Below are 19721 nucleotides of genomic sequence, written 5' to 3' on the forward strand. Positions count from 1 at the left end.
GGGGGGGGGGACCTTCTTCATTGCCTTGATGCACCAAGCTGACACTAAAAGGTTTTCCTTTGTAAATGTCACCTCTCTCAGCCATCACGTTGGTACTACTGGTTCCATGAGACTTCCAGTTTCCTCTTTTCGTCACATTCGTCACCAAAACAGAAAGGAAGCCTCCACTTGGCAGGCTTCACTCAAGCTCTGCTCCACTTCTCTCTCTCAGTCTTGGCACAAGTCTTGTTGTTCGCGCCGCTGCACTGAAACATCCCGTCATCGCTCACTCACTCGAGCCTAGCGGCTGCGAGGCTTTTCACAGGTATTTCTGACACACCCCGGCCCAGAACCACACTCGGCAGCGAGGAGATTACAGCCTTTTGTCACTTTGTCTGTTAGAGCTCGACTCTGGCCGACGTGATGTGGATGTGTCAAACAGGTGAGCGGCCCCATTCAGAGGAGAGGACGGGTGACGGGAGGAAGCTGCACATGTGCCTGAGTTTGAATAATCCAAGTTATTATTGGGTTTAAGATGGGTCTGATGTGACCACAAAGGGTATCAGCTGACCAGTTTATGAACATTATTTGGACATATAATCATGCAGGTGGCTTCAGAGAGGGGTCATCTTTACATGACGGAGACGACGAGCAGGACTTCCACCTGGACAGAAATGTCATGTGAAATAGCTTACTGTCAGCCATGCTTGATTTACACAGCTAATCTTCCTGTGTTGATACCCGCTTGCTCTTTCTGCAGGCCACAACCTCTGCCTCCTTTCTCCCCTAAAGAAACCCATCACTGCACCTGTCAGTGCGTCCGAGCAGCTACCCAAGCGCATGCTCATGTGGCTTAGCAGCTTGTAAAGCCCAGCGGCCACGCCCTCGTGGTCCCATTCTGACACATCTCCAAAAATGTACGCTGGAAGGAAAGCAGCGCTGAAGACGACGCCTCGTTACTATGAAAGAGCTCGGGCCATGGGGGTCACTCAGCAGATAAAAGCCTCGTGGAGACATGTGTAATACATTAAGCTCCATTCCTGTGGCTATCTGTCTTTATCTGGCCTAGATAAGCTTCCCTTGGCTTCATTAAATCATAACTGTGCTGTGTTGTGTCATATTCAGTTTCCCCTCAATTGAACAAAAACTATCCATCTGCCCTGCCAGCCGGTTCCACTGCACTGAACTGTAGCGCGGGGGTAATTTGTGGGGGGTGGGGTGCTGTGGCACTTACAGTCTCCTCCGTCTTTATTGCAGCCTCCCACTGTGAACTACTGTTCCCGTTACAGCAGATGTGTTTTTTGTTTGGCTTTGGGGCCTCCAAGGTTTTGATATTTTTATTACCTCTCACAGGTCGTCCGTCAGAACCCAAAGCCCGAGTCTGCCACCCGGCAGGTCCCCCCCCCCCCCCCATTGCCCGCCCCCTCACTCCGGCCACACAAAAATACTTTTGTGGGAAGTACCGAGAATAGCTGTCTGGACGTCACACTGAGATGCACTTCAGAATAATTTAAAAGCCCCCACTGGATCCTTTCCTTCTCCTTGTGCTTTTTTCCTGTCATCCTCATCCTGGATTACACGCTGAATCAATATTTTGTTGCTCGAGCAAAATAAACCGAATAACCGCGCTCCTCCTGTTTACAGTGCGTCGAATGAAATCCTCGGCCGTGTTTGTCCAGACACACATTTGGGGTGAGAAAATGGAACTCTGGAAATATTTCTAATTCAAGCGTTCATTTGTAAAAATCCCTGGAAAGAATAATACCCCTTCACTGTGCTGGAGTATACTATATCAGCCGAAGGTTCCCCTTGGCTCTGATTCATGAGGGCCGGCTGAAAAATGGGAGCGTTCCATTTTGCTCATGAAATCAAGAGAAAATATAGCTTCAAATGAGGCATTAAGTCTCTGAAGCATTGGCTGTTGTGTCAAATGAATTATGGAGCAAAGCTGATCTTGAAGTGGAGCTGCAGCGTATAGGAAGACTTGAAACTGCAGATGTCAGTAAAAACTATATATTTAATGTTTTTTTTATGCTTTAAATGTTTTAACCCTTGTCTCTGTGTGTGTATGTTACTAAAATATCTCATAAACCACTGAAAAGTTTTTATTAAAACTTGCAGATATTGATGTCAATCCAATTCAAGATGGCTGCCACAGATAGTGAACACAAAAAAGTCTTAGACAGTTTTACAATAATGAGCTAAAATTTGATGCGGTAGTAGCTGAGAGTGATGTACGACATAGATGCTGAGCACAACCTCTCAGTGTTGAATGAGATTCTGCACAATGTTATTTTGTTGTTGTTGTTTATTTGTCATATGCAGATGAACACAAGGTCAGCAATGCAATGAAATGCTCAGGATGAGAAGAACCGATTAAAGAAATGATTTATGTTTGATAATTAAATAAAGAGTTGATCTTTAAGGTAACGATTGATCTTTAAATAAACAATTGATCTTTAAATAAATAATTGGTCTTTAAATAAACAATTGATCTTTAAATAAACAATTGATCTTTAAATAAATAATTGGTCTTTAAATAAACAATTGATCTTTAAATAAACAATTGATCTTTAAATAAACAATTTATCTTTAAATAAACAATTGATCTTTGATCTTTAAATACATAACTGATGTTGGATCTTTAAAGAAACTATTGATGTTTGATCTTTAAAGAAACAAATGATCTTTGATCTTTAAATAAACAACTGATGTTGGATCTTTAAAGAAACTATTGATGTTTGATCTTTAAAGAAACTATGTTTGATAATTAAATAAACAGTTTATCTTTAAGGTAATAAGTGTTCTTTAAATAAACAATTGATCTTTAAATAAACAATTGATCTTTGATAATTAAATAAACTTTTGATCGTTAAATAACAATTGATCTTTAAGGTAACAACTGATCTTTGATGTTTCAAGAAACGATTGATAATTGATCTTTAAAGAAACAATTAATGTTTGATCTTTAAAGAAACAATTGATGTTTGATAATTAATTAAACAGTTGATCTTTAAGGAAACAACTGATCTTTGATCTTTAAGAATAAAATTTATGTTTGATCATTAATGAAATGATTGCTCTTTGATATTTAAAGAAACAATTGATGTTTGATCATTAATGAAACGATTGATGTTTGAACTTTAAAAAAAATGAGTGAAACAAAAGAATCGATTATTTTCAAGGTTTGACCAAAATGGCTACAACTCTATATTTTCTAAATCTCAAGATAATCTCGGACATTAATGGCGGTGAGTGATATATATTCCTTTAGGAAAATACAAGTTAAAATGATTATATGTTTAACAATTAGTCAGAAGAAATATGATGGTAAATATTTTTATTTTACAGCAAATCAAAAATAAAATTAAAGGTATACATTCCCTTTCAAAACTGTAAAAATACTTATTTTCTAAAGGATAATCACTGGTACTTTTGAAAATACAAACAAGGTCTGTTGTGTCTGTGTGTATGTGGGTGGTTTGACTTTAGAGTGACAGCTCCAGTCTGGCCCTTGGCCCCGAGTCCTGCCAACACTGTGTAACCAGCAGCTGATTTATGGCCCCTGGAGCCCCACTGAGCCTCTTCCTCCTCGGCCCCTAATGTTTTCCAAGCGAGTCTGATGAAAACCAACACTCCTCGTCTCCCATCTCCTCTATTAGCTTTTATTTCATTTCTTGGGATTTAGTTTATTGTGCAACAATCAGTTAGCAGGCAGGGATGCTCAGGACTTAAAACACACACACTTGTGTAGCCAGCACGTTTGTTTGGCTGCTCAAATAACTTGTTCAAAGCAAACATGTATAAAATATATATATAAAAAAGAACATTTTCTACTTGGGCTACATTTGTAGTTGTTTTCTTGAACTTAAAATAGATAATATTTAAGACTGAAAATGCAAACCTGGAACACTTTCATTAGAGCCAAGTTTGAATAGTGTTGTATGGAGTTAAATTCAAAGTCTGCTCCTCAGATAAATGGTGTTAAATTATTATTTTTATATATGAATGTTTCTGTTCAGTATCCTGGGATGACTTCTGTTGTGACTTGGTGCTATATAAATAAACTGAATTGATTATTAAACAGTTAATCATACATTTATGCATATTAGTCACTACAAAAGGAACAATGGCTGAAAGCAACAGAGAAATGATGAGGTCAGCTGATGTGCAGCTAAACCTGCTAACCTGTATGTTGTTCTGGCTGTCCAGCATCCAGGAGGAGAGATTCTTCTCAGAGGAGCCCGATATGCCCCTCAGATGCTTCGGGTCAAAGGTCAGGCACATGACAGGCTCAGGGTGGGCTCTGACTTGGCTCAGCACAGACCTCTGGGTTACGTCCCACAGCAGCAAGGAACCATCCTCGTATCCAGCCAACAGGAGAGGTCCGATACCCGAGTCTGGCTGGAAGGAGAGGAGAATGACAGGAAGGAGGAGGGACAGCAGGATGGGAAGAGGGACCGTTAAAAGGAGGAGAAGAGACATGAGAGCTGAGCTGTAAATGCCACAGAAACCGCTGTTTGGTGCTGGAAGCTGAGAGGAGCAGAGGTTATCATCCTGGAAGCTCCCGCTGACACTCAGGAGACGCTGTGGGCTCCATTCGTCAGCCGGTTGCTCCCTCTGTCCAGAACACATTACACCTCCCCTCACTTTACTCCTCATCTATATTCCTGAGCTGCAGACTATAGAGTCTGCACAATATGGAAAGAAAATCACGTCAAAACTCATTATGTTGCTCTTTACTGATGCAGATTTACATTGATCATGTTTTCACTTGTTCTGATGTCCAGAATTGCAGCAAACAAACGTTTTTCTTTCTTTTTGAAATGTGATCGCTTCACAATGTCTTCCTGGACTTGTTTGGATGAAATATTAAACATAACTCACGTTGGAAACTTTGAATTGAAAACAGAAGGATTCAAAAATATATTTTTGTAGTTGTTAATGTGTTTTAAAAACAACAAAAAAGTTAAAAAAACCAACAATAATTATTATTTATTTATTAACCTTTATTTAACCAGGCAAATCCCACTGAGATCACAGATCTCTTTTGCAACGGAGGCCTGAAGGCAGAATAACATGCATGTTTTTGTTCTGTGGGAGGAAACCGGAGTACCCGGAGAAAACCCACGCAAGCACAAGAAGAACATGCAAACTCCACCCAGAAAGACCCCAGGTCAAACTGGGAATTAAACCCAGGACCTTCTTGAGGTGAGGCAACAGTGCTAACCACTGAGCCGTCGTGTTGCAATAATGGCAAGACCTTATGATTAAAACACAGCACTAGAAGACATTTGTGCATTTTCAGTGATGCACAGGAAGAGAAACAGCTTTTAATCAACAATCATCACACAAACTCACAACCCCACTGACAAAATCACACGTTTTCACCTCAGCATGTGTTCACAATGACTGGTGAACACATCTGCAGTGAAGTTAGGCTCAAAGCAGTATTATTATTTTTATATATGAATGTTTCTGTCCAGTGTCCTGAGACGACTTCTGTTGTGACCGGGCACTATATAAATACACTGAATTGAATTTAAATCTAAGAAAAAGAGCAGCACAAATACACATCAGTTAAATCACTTCTGTTACATGTACCAAGAAAACCAGCCCAGAACTCAACGTGGTCCGTTAAAAGAACAAATGTTGCACAGTTTAAAATGATAAAGTTGTGTTTTAGTCTGCAGGACTCTCTGCGCTCAGACGTCCTCCTCACAACTGTGTGATCACACAGCTCCATAATCTGTGCTGAGGGAACGCTGAGCTTAGCAATGAAACTTGTGAATAAAAATAAACATGTCCTGACAAAAACGTAGGAGTTTAGTTTATTTTTGTACGGTTGGAGGTGAGACGAGACAAAATGAAGAACTGAGAAATATCTGATGAGATCATCCAGCAGATCCTCATTTACTGATGTTAAAAACGTGCACATCCAATCAGAACACGTTTTTTATTTTATAAAACACAAACAAATATATTTTTGGCTGATCTTTGACCCAAATCTAAATTCTGAAGTGATGGTCACACAGTTGAGAAGATCAAGGCGTGCGTGGAGACATGCTCGTGCACCAGCTCTTTGCTTTCACAGTAACGTCACAGTGCCAGGCAGAAGCGAGGAGGGAGAGAAATTTTTTCCATATGTGCACAAAGGCCGCGCTCGCCATTTTTCATCTCCGGTCAAGTCTTCTCCTCTGTTAACGCTCTGTATTTTTCTTCTTACAGCTTTAAACAAATTATAGACAGAGTCGTGTATTCCTTCCAAACACATCAGCGAGGACGAACACTGAGGGATTATGAAAACAAATAAAAACAAGTGAAAATCAGCGGCCCCCTGCTTGCCGGCAGGGACCGAGCTAAGCGTTCCAGATTGGGGCCCAGCGTTTCACTTAAGTGAAGGACCTCCTTGATTGATGATGTCATGGGTCGGAGGTCAGGGAACCCTGGGTAGACACCTAATTCATTATATCCTCCACAGGCATTTCTACAAGAGGGCTCTCTGCTGGAGTGGAGCTGGGGCACTGGGAGGAGATTCATCACGGAGGACCAGCTGGAAAGACGGACGACTGGAAGCTGCACAGAGATGAACCAGTGGAGGAACTTCCTTTACTACAAACACAACTAGTCTGGGTCAAGTTAGTCAAGTGGTCGTCTGCTGCAGTTTGGTAAAGCACATAGTGTGTACATGCTAGACACTCCTAAACAAACTTCTAACTGGTTTTGTACATAACTCAAGGATTCATGGTTCTTTATTTGTCGTTCGCACCCCATGTGGTACATGTGGTGGAACGAAATCATGTACACAGGGTCCCTGTGCATCAAGCATTTGATCACCATGTTATTTTTATGCATTTGATCTCCATTTTATTTTAATACTCTTATGCAAAAAATTAGTCCTCTAATAAAGTTGAATCCATTTGAAGTCCAGTTTAAATCCCACAGAACGCTGCAGCGCTCGTCTGCTGGTGTTCCTGGTTGGTTTGTTGTTGTCTATGACATGGGTCACCACAAGACTTGCTCAAAGGGCCAAAGTTTTCAGATCACACTTTTCAGGGGTCAACTTTTGATGTGGAAAATAAATAAATAAATGAATAAATGAACAAACAAACGAATGAACGAACAAATAAACACATCCTGTGATGCCTAACAGAATCAGAATCAGAATAAACTTTATTGGAATTGCACCGAGGTACAACGCGAATATGTACGTACAGTCGTCCGAAAGATGGGCGGAGTGCACGAAGCTGCAACTACAGGAGAGCGCGGCCATTTTATCCTTATCAGATAATAATCTTATAATTGTCAAACCTGATGTAAAGACGTAAATATTATAAGATCAAACGTTTGATTTTTGCATTTTGGGTTAATACACATCATTTGTTGTTATTTAGCACAAGTGTATTATTTGACTTGATGCACAGATGTTGAGCAGCTGCAGCCATTTTGTTTTGTAGCAAGCTACTGGTGTGTTCCCTTTGACAAGTTCTGTCAGTTTTCTTAATTGAACTTAATCCAGAGATGGTCAGTCATGCTCTTTGGTGAAAGTTAAAATAATTTCCAGTTTTTTCGGCCTTCAGTAAATTGTTGGATTGAACCCAAACAGAAAAAGATGCGCCACAACTACATAAGTGCATGGTGATGTACACCACAGCTCCAAGGAGTCAGCGGGCTAGGCTAAACTCCAACGCGCGGTAAGTTTTTGCGTCAAAACGAGTGCCGGTGACCGTCAGAATGTGACTGAACAAGCTTTCACAAGTGAAGAGAAAGCACATGACATGATTGATAAGTGTGGAAGTGGTTCGGTTATCCAAGATCCGATAAACTGCAGGTTTCAGTCAGTGTGCTGCAAAATGTGACGGAGAGTCGTTCCAACTAGTGGTGGGAACACATCGAACTTGTTCCACTCGATAGAATACGCTGAGAGCCAGAAGATGAAACACAATAAAAGTTTGAACCAACGTGTCCCTGAAACTACACCCCCAGCTGTATCAAAAGAGAAACACATGCAGCAAACGTTAGGGTTATGTTCTTGTTTAAAGTTAAAACTATTAATATTGACAAAGTTGAGAGTTTTATGTTTATTTGATGGTGATTTCAAATTTCTTTGAAGGCTAAATACAAATAAAAGGTGAACATTAATTTATTTGTACAGTGTTTCTGAGGCTTTTATATTGTTTATATCGATATCAGAATTATATCGTTACTGATCAAAATTAAGAAATATATCATGATAAAAGTTTTGGCCATATCGTCCAGCCCTAGTGTGAATGACGGGTGTCTTGATGTTCTTTGGGCATCAGATATACTGTAGTTGACTTTTATCACTTCTTTGGGGGCAAAGTAAACCTCTCTACTCTAAGCAACCAAATACAAAAAAAAAAAAAAAAAAAAAAATACAATTAAATAAAAATCTTAAGTATCCAGACGAAACTAAAAAAAAGTTGTCAGGTCCTCGGGACAGACTAACAAAAAAACTTGTTGCAACGTTTCGTCTTTAATCCAAAAGACTTCATCAGACTCGGAATCCATCCAGAGGACCTGAATAAACTTTTTTTTAGATTTTCTACCTGGATTATTGAGCATGCATGAGGATATCCAGGTAAAAGTACCGGTATAAGTAAAAAAAAAAGTCCTGCTGCAAGCCTGAGACGAGCTGCCTTGTTGCTGGTGCGTCCATCACAGGCCTCAGGCTTCAACATCAGGAAGCAATCGTTTCATTGGGTCGTCGTCCTGGTCCCTCCATGATGTCATGGCCACGAGGCAGCAAGGTGATGAGCTCAGAGTGATGGATATCTGTGTAGGAGCATTTCCTTTTCCCAGCCGGCCTCCGTTCACATTAAAAGCCCTGAACATCATAGATCACCACCGTCCCCCAGGCCAAGCCCCACGTCCTCGCACAAGTCTAACCCACATGTGGGGGCACTTTGTTCCTCCTCGCCGCTTTACAGTCGATCAGATGAGAAGGAATTCAATAAAAAGCCATGACGAGTGAGGATTTGTCCAGAGAGGGAATAAAGCAAAACAAAAGCTGGTGTAATATCTGTTGTTTGGTCTGTTTATAAATTAAAGAAGGAGAATCACATTTCATTTCATCTATGCTCTGCAAAGTTAAGAAGACGTGGGACAGCAGGAATAAAGATAATTGTCGGTGGCTTCTTCCTGGAGCATGTGTGACAGGGATATGGGGTGGAGCGCGGGGACAGTGGTGTCAGCTGCTGCCTCCAGCTGTGTGGGCAGAAGGAAGTGGTGGCTGCACGAGCATTTCATGTGAACACAATTCAGTTTTCTTCTGACTGACAAAATACGTGAATTAGAGAGCGAAAGAGGGATTTGTATACATTTATAAATTTACATTTTCAGTCATTTCCTGGAGTTCGGACCTCTACACACACAGAGAACGCCTCTGCTTTAAAAGGAATCGGCAAGAAATTATTTACAGTCACCTGAGCAGCTTTGAACTCAGACAGCTGTCTGTGCTGTGGAACAATAATATTATATAACTTATGCTGCTATAATTGATCATTTGGTTTCCTGGCACTCAACACTGAGTCAGCATTGGTTCATAAATCAGATGATGAAAGGTGGGCGCAGCAGGATAATCACTGTGAAACAATAAAAACACAATGTCTGCACACTGCGGGACTCTAACTTGTCAACATGCCTTATAACTACATTTCCAACGCTGTGCCACCCTTTCAGTTCTTGCATTAGTCTGACAGGAGCAGAGCTGGCAGCGTTCCTGACTCTAGTTTCAACATGATAATCTGCGTTTGGACTTTTGTTGCATGTAAACTAAACAGCTCGTAAAATATATTGGAAAAAAAAATAAAATCAGTCCCTGCCCACTGTCCTCCGAACCCAAAAGCTTAATTATTAACTATGAAAATAATTACATGGTTGTATTATTGGGTGGAAAATAAAACTTTCAACAGCATGCACAGGACAGAAAGCTAACTTTTTGCCCAGATCAGATTGGATATACAGCTGCAGGCTGATATATGGCTGTGAACCCACGGCCTTTCCAAACGCTCTAATTACAGTGTTGGGACTCGCTGCCAGTTGAGAAGAAACTCGTGGAAAAATGGCCCGAGATGAGTTGTTGGGCTGTAAATCACATGCCGCCTCTCACATGTGCTTTTATGTTGATTTGTCTATTATAACATCTAATTGTGTGAGGATGGCCAATCAGAAGACAGCAGGCCAAAAAAGGAAACTAGTGGGAATTAGTTTGCTGTAAAAAAGGAACCAGCAGAACTTGACAGATGCATGGAGAGACAAGGACCTTCTGTTCTGGGGTGAATGTAGGCTTCAGATTTGTAATCATGACACTTGAGAGCTACCTGGACAACTTACCTTCCACAGTTTTATGCACATGACCATTCCCAGCTTTGAGTCCGGTATCAGGGTGCAGACTGGTTTCTTACTGGGCAATTCAATAATCTTGATCTGGGGAGAACAAACGAAAGGTTGGTTAGAACGTTAGTAAACCTACAGCCATGTCTGCAGATCCTCCAGCTATCGAGCAACACCAGCACTAATGCTGATGTTTCACTGTGTAAGTACTTCTGTGCCACCTTCGTTGTGGTTGGAGGATAAATGGACGGCGCACCTGAGCATCTTATTACCTGTAAGTCACATCCAGCTCACATTAGATCAGTGAAAGCTTTTATTTTGAAGGCAAGTGGGTGTTGTAATCTGCAGGTTCCTGTGGGTGCACACGCTTTTCACAGGTTGCAGTTTCTGAGAACTTAAGGGTTACTGTTATATTAGCACAAGGTAAAACTATAAAACAAAATGGACTGAAAGAGAGTGTAGAGTTTTTAAAAAGACATGGACTTCTATGTTTTTAATTAATGAAGCCAGTGTGCTCAGTTTGTGTAAAACTGAAATAAATTAAATCAGCACATCAGATAAATAGAAAAATATAGAGCAGCATGAGAAGCTTTGTTGTCTGAGCTGTAAAAAGCAACAAGGTCTTTGTAAAAGATTTACATCCAGGAGAGGAGTAAAGACATCAGATCAAAACGGTAAGCTGCTCTCTGAGAGGGGAGTTGTCAAGAGTGTTTGGAGGACTTTCATTTGATCTGAGATAAAAAGACAGGATAACAGTCCACACATAAAGACAACTAATCCAGAGACAGATCTTCTCACTGACGATCAGCTGGCAGCTGTCCTTCACATCTACCTCAGGGGTGAAACAAGAATTCAGTGTTCTTGTTAAAGCTCAACAACGTTCAGTAATTTCACTGGGAAAGAAAACAGCTTTTTATGTTCGTAATTGGATGCTGATGTTTAAATACTACAAAATACATTCACATTTTTTTCCACAAACTTCTTTCAACTTTTCTCTCTTCAGGGGTCTCCACAGTGAGTCATCCTCCTCCACCTCACTCTGTCCTCTTCATCCTCTGTCCTCACTCCAACTACCTCCATGTCCTCTCTAACTGCATCCATTTATCTCCTCTTTGTCTTCTTCCTGGCAGCTGCATTTCTAACAACCTTCTACCAGTATACCCACTGTCCCTCCTCTGGACATGTCCAGACCATCTCAGTCTGGTCTCTCTAACTTTATCTCCCAGTTCTGTACCTCTGATGATCTCATTCCTAATCTTATCCATCCTTGTCACTCCTAAGGAGAACCTCAGCATCTTCATTTCTGTCACTTCTAGTTCTGTCTCCTGTCTTTTTGTCCGTGTCTCTGTCTCCAGACCATACAACATAGCTGGTCTCACCCCTTTCTTGTAAATTGTTCTTTTTTTTTTTTTAAACCGTTTCACAAACATTTTGCAAAAATTTATTATTTATATTAAATAGATAAATTGTAAATTCTCAGTATCACTGACTTTAATTGCCAAATTGCATTTTTTATTTAAAGCAGCTAATGGAAATCTTATTTATAGCCAATTAGAAAACTGATATTCAGCAGAACTGAGTTTAGCCTGCTGGTCCAGCACTCTGCAACAGGTCCAGTTCTGGTTGTGGCCCTTTGGAAAAAAAACCCTTGTCCACAGAAATCTAAAGGAAGTGTCTGTCTGCACAAATGTCAGTGACCATTTTATTTATCTTGTAGTATTCCAGATACTAAACTTGGCACATAATACAATAAAAAAACAAAGTGTTCAGACAAATTATTCCTAATGCAGTAACAACCTATAAAGTATATTTGTTTTAAATCTCCCAGTAAACTTATGATGCATTTTTGCTCTAGTTGTTTTCATGACTTTGAGAAACTTACATTTTAATATTTTACCTAAATTAAACTTGTGGGTGTGTTCTTTAATTACAATGTGACTGCCAAGTCATGACCTGCCTGTTCTCTGGATTCAAACAGCGCTGCGACCTGAAGCTCTGATTACTCCAAACCCTTGGTGGATCTGAGTACACGGAGCCCTCAGAGCAGTATTATCCATCAGTGCAGGGCAGCTGCCAAACCGTCCACAATAAATCCCACTAAAGCCTGACCTTGCGTCATGAGTGGTGTTTTCCTGCACACATTGGCAGCGATTCTGATAAAACCACAGCTACTAATGGAGCTAATGATAAAGTGCAAGTGCCTCTGTGCGTCCACACACCCACATTACTACCAAAACTAATTCCTTCGACTTCCTCTGCGCTGATGATTCGTATATTCATCCTCATTAGGCCCCAGATTAAACAGCCCTTTAAGGTAGTGATCCGTATTTTATCACTAGGCCACATCTGTCCTGCATGTTTACTTCTGCATGCCTGACAAAGAGAGCATTTAAGAACTCCTCTGCGCCCCAGGTGATCTCTGTTCTTGTGTGGCATCAAACTGCCCATAAATAAAACACTCACACTATTAATTAATGTTCTTACCACAGCAGGAATCTCACTGCAAGCAGTAAACAGAAGAAAACTCTACAAGGAAACTATGCTCTGCTTTCATTCATCTCTAAACAGTGAGCCGTTTTTAGCCCACTGTGCTAAATCACACAATTGTGCATGCTCTGTGGCATGTGCTCACTGTACATATTGTTTCATGAGGGAATTTGTTAATGTGGGTGTTTTACTTGCAGATGCATGATAAGCATCTGTTTTGGCCCGTTATGTCTGAGGAATTGAGGTGGAGAGCCCAGATGACAAAATCGGCTGCAGTCTGTTTTGGTCTGCCTTTTATGGCTACGTAGGTGTGCCTCTGTCTGTGTCTGTTGGGACAATGGCATTATTGAGGTGCTGGGAGCCACAGGCGCCCTGATGCCTGGCTAGCTTGGCTGGGGTTAGCAGAGGCACGTTTGACTGGATCAGGTGACCGCTCCGTCCCTTTCAAGTGTGGCTCCTCTGCAGCAAAGCACGTAACATGAATCTGGAGGCAATAAAAGATGGCTGAATACTTGGCTGCCTTCTCCCCATCCAAATTCACCGCTCAGACACCGGGTCCACACAAAACCATACAAGCTGTAGGGTGTTGCGAGTTAAATACAAGACAGACCAAAGTGTGACTTCACTGCAGCGCAGTCAGGACGCCAGCACCTGCCAGTGGTTCAGAAATGTAAACTTGCACTCAGATGATTTCATCAGGTAATATAGATTAAGACACAGGAACATGTTCATTAATTACCATCTGAAAGGCACAATCAAACTTGTTTTTTTAGGCTTTCCCAGGACAATTAGGCGTTTTAGACAAAAGCTTTTAATAAATGGTACGTTAGCAACCATGGTCAGAATATACTGACATGAAGTCTGTGTTCAGCTCCTGCTCTTCCACAGAGACTGCCGACGTGCACTCTGGTTTATTAATTAAGCTGTTCTGATTAGTGTTTGACAGTTCATGCCTGAAAACTACATGATCATGTATCACATTAACTGTGGAGAAATTCCCTGACAATTGTTGACTGGATTCATAACTTTAGTGAAGCAAAGATTACAGTCATTTTGTAACATTTGGAGTAAGAAGAAACTCTTGCTGTGAAACAGTTTTTCCACAAACTCTGAGTCGATAAAAAAGTTTAGTACAAAGAGGTCTGATTATACACTTTTTTTTTAAATAGATTTTAATCTTAGTTATTTTTTTCTGTCTACCTGCAACTTATGCTAAACACAGAACTAAATCTCCCAGTGAGCACTTTGATCTGGAGGGTTTGTGGATAATTTCTAACAGATAAAAAATGTTTTAAGACTTGAGCCATCAATAAATATCCTCTTTAAAAAAATCAAGGTTGACGAAAACAGCAGTGACATCTTTTAAATAAAAAATTATATTGCAAAGTGAGTCGTGCAGAGTTAGTCGAAGACCACGAGGAGGGAAACGTGTCAGGAGACAGCCGGAGAAGAGGAAAGTCAAGAATGTAGGACTGAGGTTTGCAACTCTTAAGTGTGGGGACAATGACAGGCAAAGGTAGAGAGCTGGCTGACATGATGCAGAGAAGGAAGGTAGATGTTTTGTGTCCAAGAGACCAAGTGGAAGGGCAGCAAGGCTGACAGCATTGGAGCAGGGTTCAAACTGTTTCACCATGGTGTGGATAGAAAGAGAAATGGAGTAGGGGTGGTCCTGAGGGAGGAGTTGGCAACAAATATAGTAGAGGTAGAGTGTCAGATAGGGTGATGTGTAAAAAAAAAAAAGTAGAACGTAGAAGTAGAAGGTTTGATGCTAAATATTGTCAGTAGTTATGCTTCACAGGTTGGATGTGATGTGGAGGAGAAAAATACATTTTGGAAGGATGTGGATGAAGTGATAGAGAGTATTCAGTATTTCAGCTCTGAGCCCCTCCTTGTCGTGGGTTGGTGGGCAGAATACTTTGAAGACCTCCGCAATCCCACCGGCATGTCTTCCACTGAGGAAGCGGAGCCTGGAGACTCTGGGTTGGGCCCTCCAATCTCTGGTGCTGAGGTCACTGAGGTGGTTAAAAAACTCCTTGGTGGCAGGGCCCCAGGGGTGGATGAGATTCGCCCGGAGTTCCTTAAGGCTCTGGATGTTGTAGGGTTGTGTCGGCTTACGCGACTCTGCAATATTGCGTGGACATTGGGGGAAGTTCCCCTGGATTGGCAGACCGGGGTGGTGGTCCCCCTATTCAAAAAGGGGGACCGTAGAGTGTGTTCCAACTACAGGGGGATCACGCTCTTAAGCCTCCCTGGTAAGGTCTATTTGGGGGTTCTGGAGAGGAGGGGCCGTCGGATAGTCGAACCTCGGATTCAGGAGGAGCAGTGCGGTTTTCGTCCTGGTTGTAGAACACTGGACCAGCTCTACACTCTCAGCAGGGTCCTGGAGGGTGCGTGGGAGTTTGCCCAACCGGTCTACATGTGCTTTGTGGACTTGGAGAAGGCGTTCGACTGCGTCCCTCGAGGAACCCTGTGGGGGGTACTCTGGGAGTATGGGGTACCGGGCCCTTTGATACGGGCTGTTAGGTCCCTGTATGACTGGTATCAGAGCCTGGTCCGCATTGCCGGCAGTAAGTCGGGCTTGTTCCCGGTGAGAGTTGGACTCCGCCAAGGTTGCCCTTTGTCACCGATTCTGTTCAGAACTTTTATGGACAGAATTTCTAGGCGCAGCCAAGGTGTTGAGAGGATCCGTTTTGGTGGCCTTAGGATTGTGTCTCTGCTTTTTGCAGATGATGTAGTCCTATTGGCTTCATCAGATCGTGATCTACAGCTTTCACTGGAGCGGTTCGCAGCCAAGTGCAAAACAGCCGGTATGAAGATCAGTTCCTCCAAATCCGAGGCCATGGTCTTGAGCTGGAAAAGGGTAGAGTGCCCTTTCCGGGTCAGGGAGGAGGTCCTGCCCCAAGTGGAGGAGTTCAAGTATCTTGGGGTCTTGTTCACGAATGAGGGAAAATGGAATGTGAGATCGATAGGCGGATAGGTGCGGCGTCTGCAGTGAAGCGGACGCTGTACATGTCTGTCGAGGTAAAGAGAGAGCTGAGTCAAAAGGCGAAGCTCTCAATTTACCGATCGATCTACGTTCCTACCCTCATCTATGGTCATGAGCTTTGGGTTGTGACCGAAAGAACGAGATCTCGGATACAAGCGGCCGAAATGAGTTTTCTCCGCAGGTTGTCTGGGCTCTCCCTTAGAGATAGGGTGAGAAGCTCGATCATCCGGGAGGGACTCAGAGTAGAGCTGCTGCTTCTCCATGTCGAGAGGAGCCAGTTGAGGTGGCTCGGGCATCTGGTTAGGATGCCTCCTGGACGCCTCCCTGGTGAGGTGTTCTGGACACATCCCACTGGGAGGAGACCCAGAGGAAGACCCAGGACACGCTGGAGGGACTATCTTTCTCGGCTGGCCTGGGAACGCCTCGGGATTCCCCTGGAGGAGCTGGCCCAAGTGGATGGGGAGAGGGAAGTCTGGGCCTCCCTACTTAAGCTGCTACCCCCGCGACCCGACCCCGGATAAGCCGAAGAAAATGGATGGATAGATGGCCCCTTCTTGTTTGAGCTGGTGATGGACCGACTAACAGACGAGGTCAGGCAGGAATCCCCGTGGACTATGATGTTTGCAGATGACATTGTGATCTGTGGTGAGAACACGGAACAGGTGGAAGAGAACTTGGAGAGGTGGAGGTATGCACTTGAAACTGGAAGTGACAGAAATGAACATGCTGAGGTTCTCCTTAGGAGTGACAAGTATGGATAAGATTAGGAATGAGATCATCAGAGGTACAGTACAGGTTGAACACCTGGGAGATAAAGTTAGAGAGGCCAGACTGGGATGGTTTGTACATGTCCAGAGGAGGGACAGTGGGTATACTGGTAGAAGGATGTTAGAAATGCAGCTGTCAGGAAAAAGACAAAGAGGAGATATATGGATGCAGTTACAGAGAGCACATGGAAGTAGATGGAGTGAGGACAGAGGATGCAGAAGACAGAGATGGAGGAGGATGACTTGAAGGTGACCCCTGAAGAGGAAAAAGCTGAAAGAAGAAGTTTATATTGCAAAGTGAGCTTTATATTATTTGATATTTAAATAAAGTTTAAGTTGCAAACGATTTGACTGGCTTCTCCATGCTTTGGTAGAAGAAAAAAACTGAAAGGTTTTATAAATATACTCTCCATCTTACCTCCTCTGTCTGTTGTCCAGCAAAGGCCAGCAGGTGGTTTGTTGAGCTCGTCTCCAGTAAGGAGCACTGACAGAATCCAACGCTGCCCGTCCACACAGAGTCCAGCAGCTCACCGCCACCTTCTCTCAGATCCCACAGACACACCTGCATGTCTCGACCCTGACTGCTCCATTTACACACAAAACATCCAAAATCATGTTGCAAGTTACAAATAAATATTATTTTAAATTAATCAATGAAGATCTTAAAAGCACAAGCTTTATGTTAATGAAAAAAATATTTTTTCTTGTCAAACATCTCATCTACAAATAATATCTCACTGTTCTGTGTTGACTGATCTTGGTGGTGTTATTCTGGAGTCATACAGGTCTGGATGTCCAGTAGCGTCACACTTTTAAAACGTATTCCAGTTTTTTGTTTTGGCCCTAAAATCCTTACTAGTGACTAGCTAAATATATTCTTACTCTGCAAGGTATTAAACTGGTTGCTTATGCTGCTGTAAAAAATAATTCTCTGTGGCATGTTTAGTTTTTAAGCTCTAATATTCTCATAATAAACAATGTTTGAAACAGCACACTTTCACTGACTGAATAGCAGTAAAATTTGTAACACACTATCCCAAAGTAATGCTGACAAGATGTCCCCCATCGCTGAGTGTTTTTTCTGGACTGGAATCAAACAGGAAAGGTAAGTAAACCTTAATGTTTTTGGTGCAAGACGTTCAAGTGGTAGGAGTTACACTGTGGAGAAGAGGAGGGGTGGTATTTGTTTGCATGTCCAAGAATGATGCAGAGTGATGGATCCTGGTGAATAGAGGGAGCAATTTTTTCACCACTAGAGGCAATGGCAAAGCCAGGGGGTGGCCAGTGGTGGCCTTGGTCACCACAAATTAAACTTCGGCCACCCCAGTCCTAAAAACTAGAAAGCATAGTTTCTTCAAATGATAGGTGTGGTCAGTTTACATATATACAGTCTATGGCAGCCATCTTATATTTTGACGTGGCAAGCCAGTTTTCGAAAAAAACCTTTCTTACACCTAGATGCAGCTACACACCAAAACAGAAGTTGGCACCTCACTATTTTACAAGTTCTCATGCTCACAACATGGACAGATGGAGGGCATTTCCACATATGTCACATCCAGGCTGGACGATTTCAACTTTGTTTTACTGTATTGCTTTATAAACTTTCTTTAAACTTTTGATTTGATCCAACAATGTTACATACAGTGCCGTGGCAGGCCTTACTGACAAATATCATTTATATTACTGTCCAGAAATCAGCTTTCTCTAAAATCCAGCACAGAATTTAAAATCATCCTCATCGTGTGTAAAGTTGATGAAAAAAATGGAGCAGCAGCACAACTTATTATTCTTTGCAAAAGTGGGATTGTGCTTGTTTTAGAGGATTTTTAAACTGTTGCATCGTTAGTTTGTTTTTAAGGTAAAAGCTCTAAACACTTCCTGTACAACTGAACCCACCGCTCAGGACACAAGTTAGCATGTTGTACAACAACAATGTAATTTGTTTACTGTAACTTTAATGGAGAAACAAACAAAGAAAGAAAAATATTAAAGGAGCACATAAGTATAAGAAATTCTAACTACCATATTGAACACATCAGACCAGTGGGTGGTATCGTTTGTCCACTTTGATAAACACGTTTACATTTAAGAATTATTTTTATTTCAACTTTGCTTGTCATGATATAACTGTTTGACTAACAGACCATGATTTGGGCACCATAAAGCATAAAAGTTTTATTGTAATCATATTTAACACTATTTTATTAGCAAGTACCGGAGAACTGATTGACCGTCATTCAAAGTGGAAAGATTGTTTTCACCCAAAAAGGGGCGGGACATAATGGTGCCTTCCATTTTACTCATAACTTGAAATTTCCAAGTTCCATGTTGGAAAATTTAATTAAAACACAAAGTTGAACAATGGATTCAGAAAGTGAAAAAGTCCTGACCAGCCTCAACCAGTAAGTCCAAATCCAATAAGTATACGATGTTACACTTGAAAGGATGTGAAAGCTGAAACAATACATTTTCACTTGTGTCAGTTTGTATCGCAGTAATCTAGCCACAGACATAAAACTGTACAACCACTATTAGTGAATGTTTTGCTAAAGTGTTTAAATTATTAAAAAGCAGATAAACCCACTGTTATTGACTTGTATTGTTGCTTACAGCTGTTAGCTGCTGAGCATAACAATTAGCAAATCCTTCTGAGTTTCTAACTTGCAAATGGCCTGTGGTAAAGTTGAATATGTTGTCATTCACAAGTCTGAGTTCCAACTTTCAAGGCAAATTAAATGAGTACCCTGATGTGTTGCTCCAATCTATTGATCCATTAATGTTTGCTACAAAGCCATAAGAAGTCCTAGCTGTCAGATCACACACTTGAGGCCCTTGCATACTCCATCGGAAGCAAAATCGGCTCTTATTGATGTAGCTGTGTGACGAAAATCAGGTTATTTTGTTCTGAGAGCAGCTTTGCCCGCCCCTTCTCAACACAAAGACCGGGTCAAACTTTTTCTCACAGGCGTGTGCGCCAAGTATTGTCACTGATCAGAAGTTTGAGGGTGTGTACGTCAATGTGGAAATGTACTCGGACGTTCAGCTGTACAACTCTTCGTATTCCAATTCAGTCAAATGGCCTAAAACTCCTGGATGGAGATCATGCAGACATCGTGTATCTATGTCTGCATGATCTCTTTGTG

The 19721-nt window shown here is 41.8% G+C and overlaps 1 protein-coding gene across 1 annotated transcript in view; it reads right to left on the reverse strand.

Annotated features, from left to right (window-relative positions):
- The window catches only part of gnb1l (guanine nucleotide binding protein (G protein), beta polypeptide 1-like), a 35868-nt gene that overhangs the window by 4056 nt on the left and 12091 nt on the right, over positions 1 to 19721 (reverse strand). The window contains exons 4-6 of the mRNA XM_037680596.1: positions 16994 to 17156; positions 10336 to 10428; positions 4168 to 4383 (exon numbers count right to left, since the gene is read on the reverse strand). Of these exons, the coding sequence (XP_037536524.1) occupies positions 4168 to 4383; positions 10336 to 10428; positions 16994 to 17156 (472 nt within the window). The remainder of the gene's footprint in view (positions 1 to 4167; positions 4384 to 10335; positions 10429 to 16993; positions 17157 to 19721) is intronic.

This window comes from Nematolebias whitei, chromosome 8 (assembly GCF_014905685.2).
Source record: "Nematolebias whitei isolate Nwh7 chromosome 8, NemWhi1, whole genome shotgun sequence".
NCBI lineage: Eukaryota > Metazoa > Chordata > Actinopteri > Cyprinodontiformes > Rivulidae > Nematolebias > Nematolebias whitei.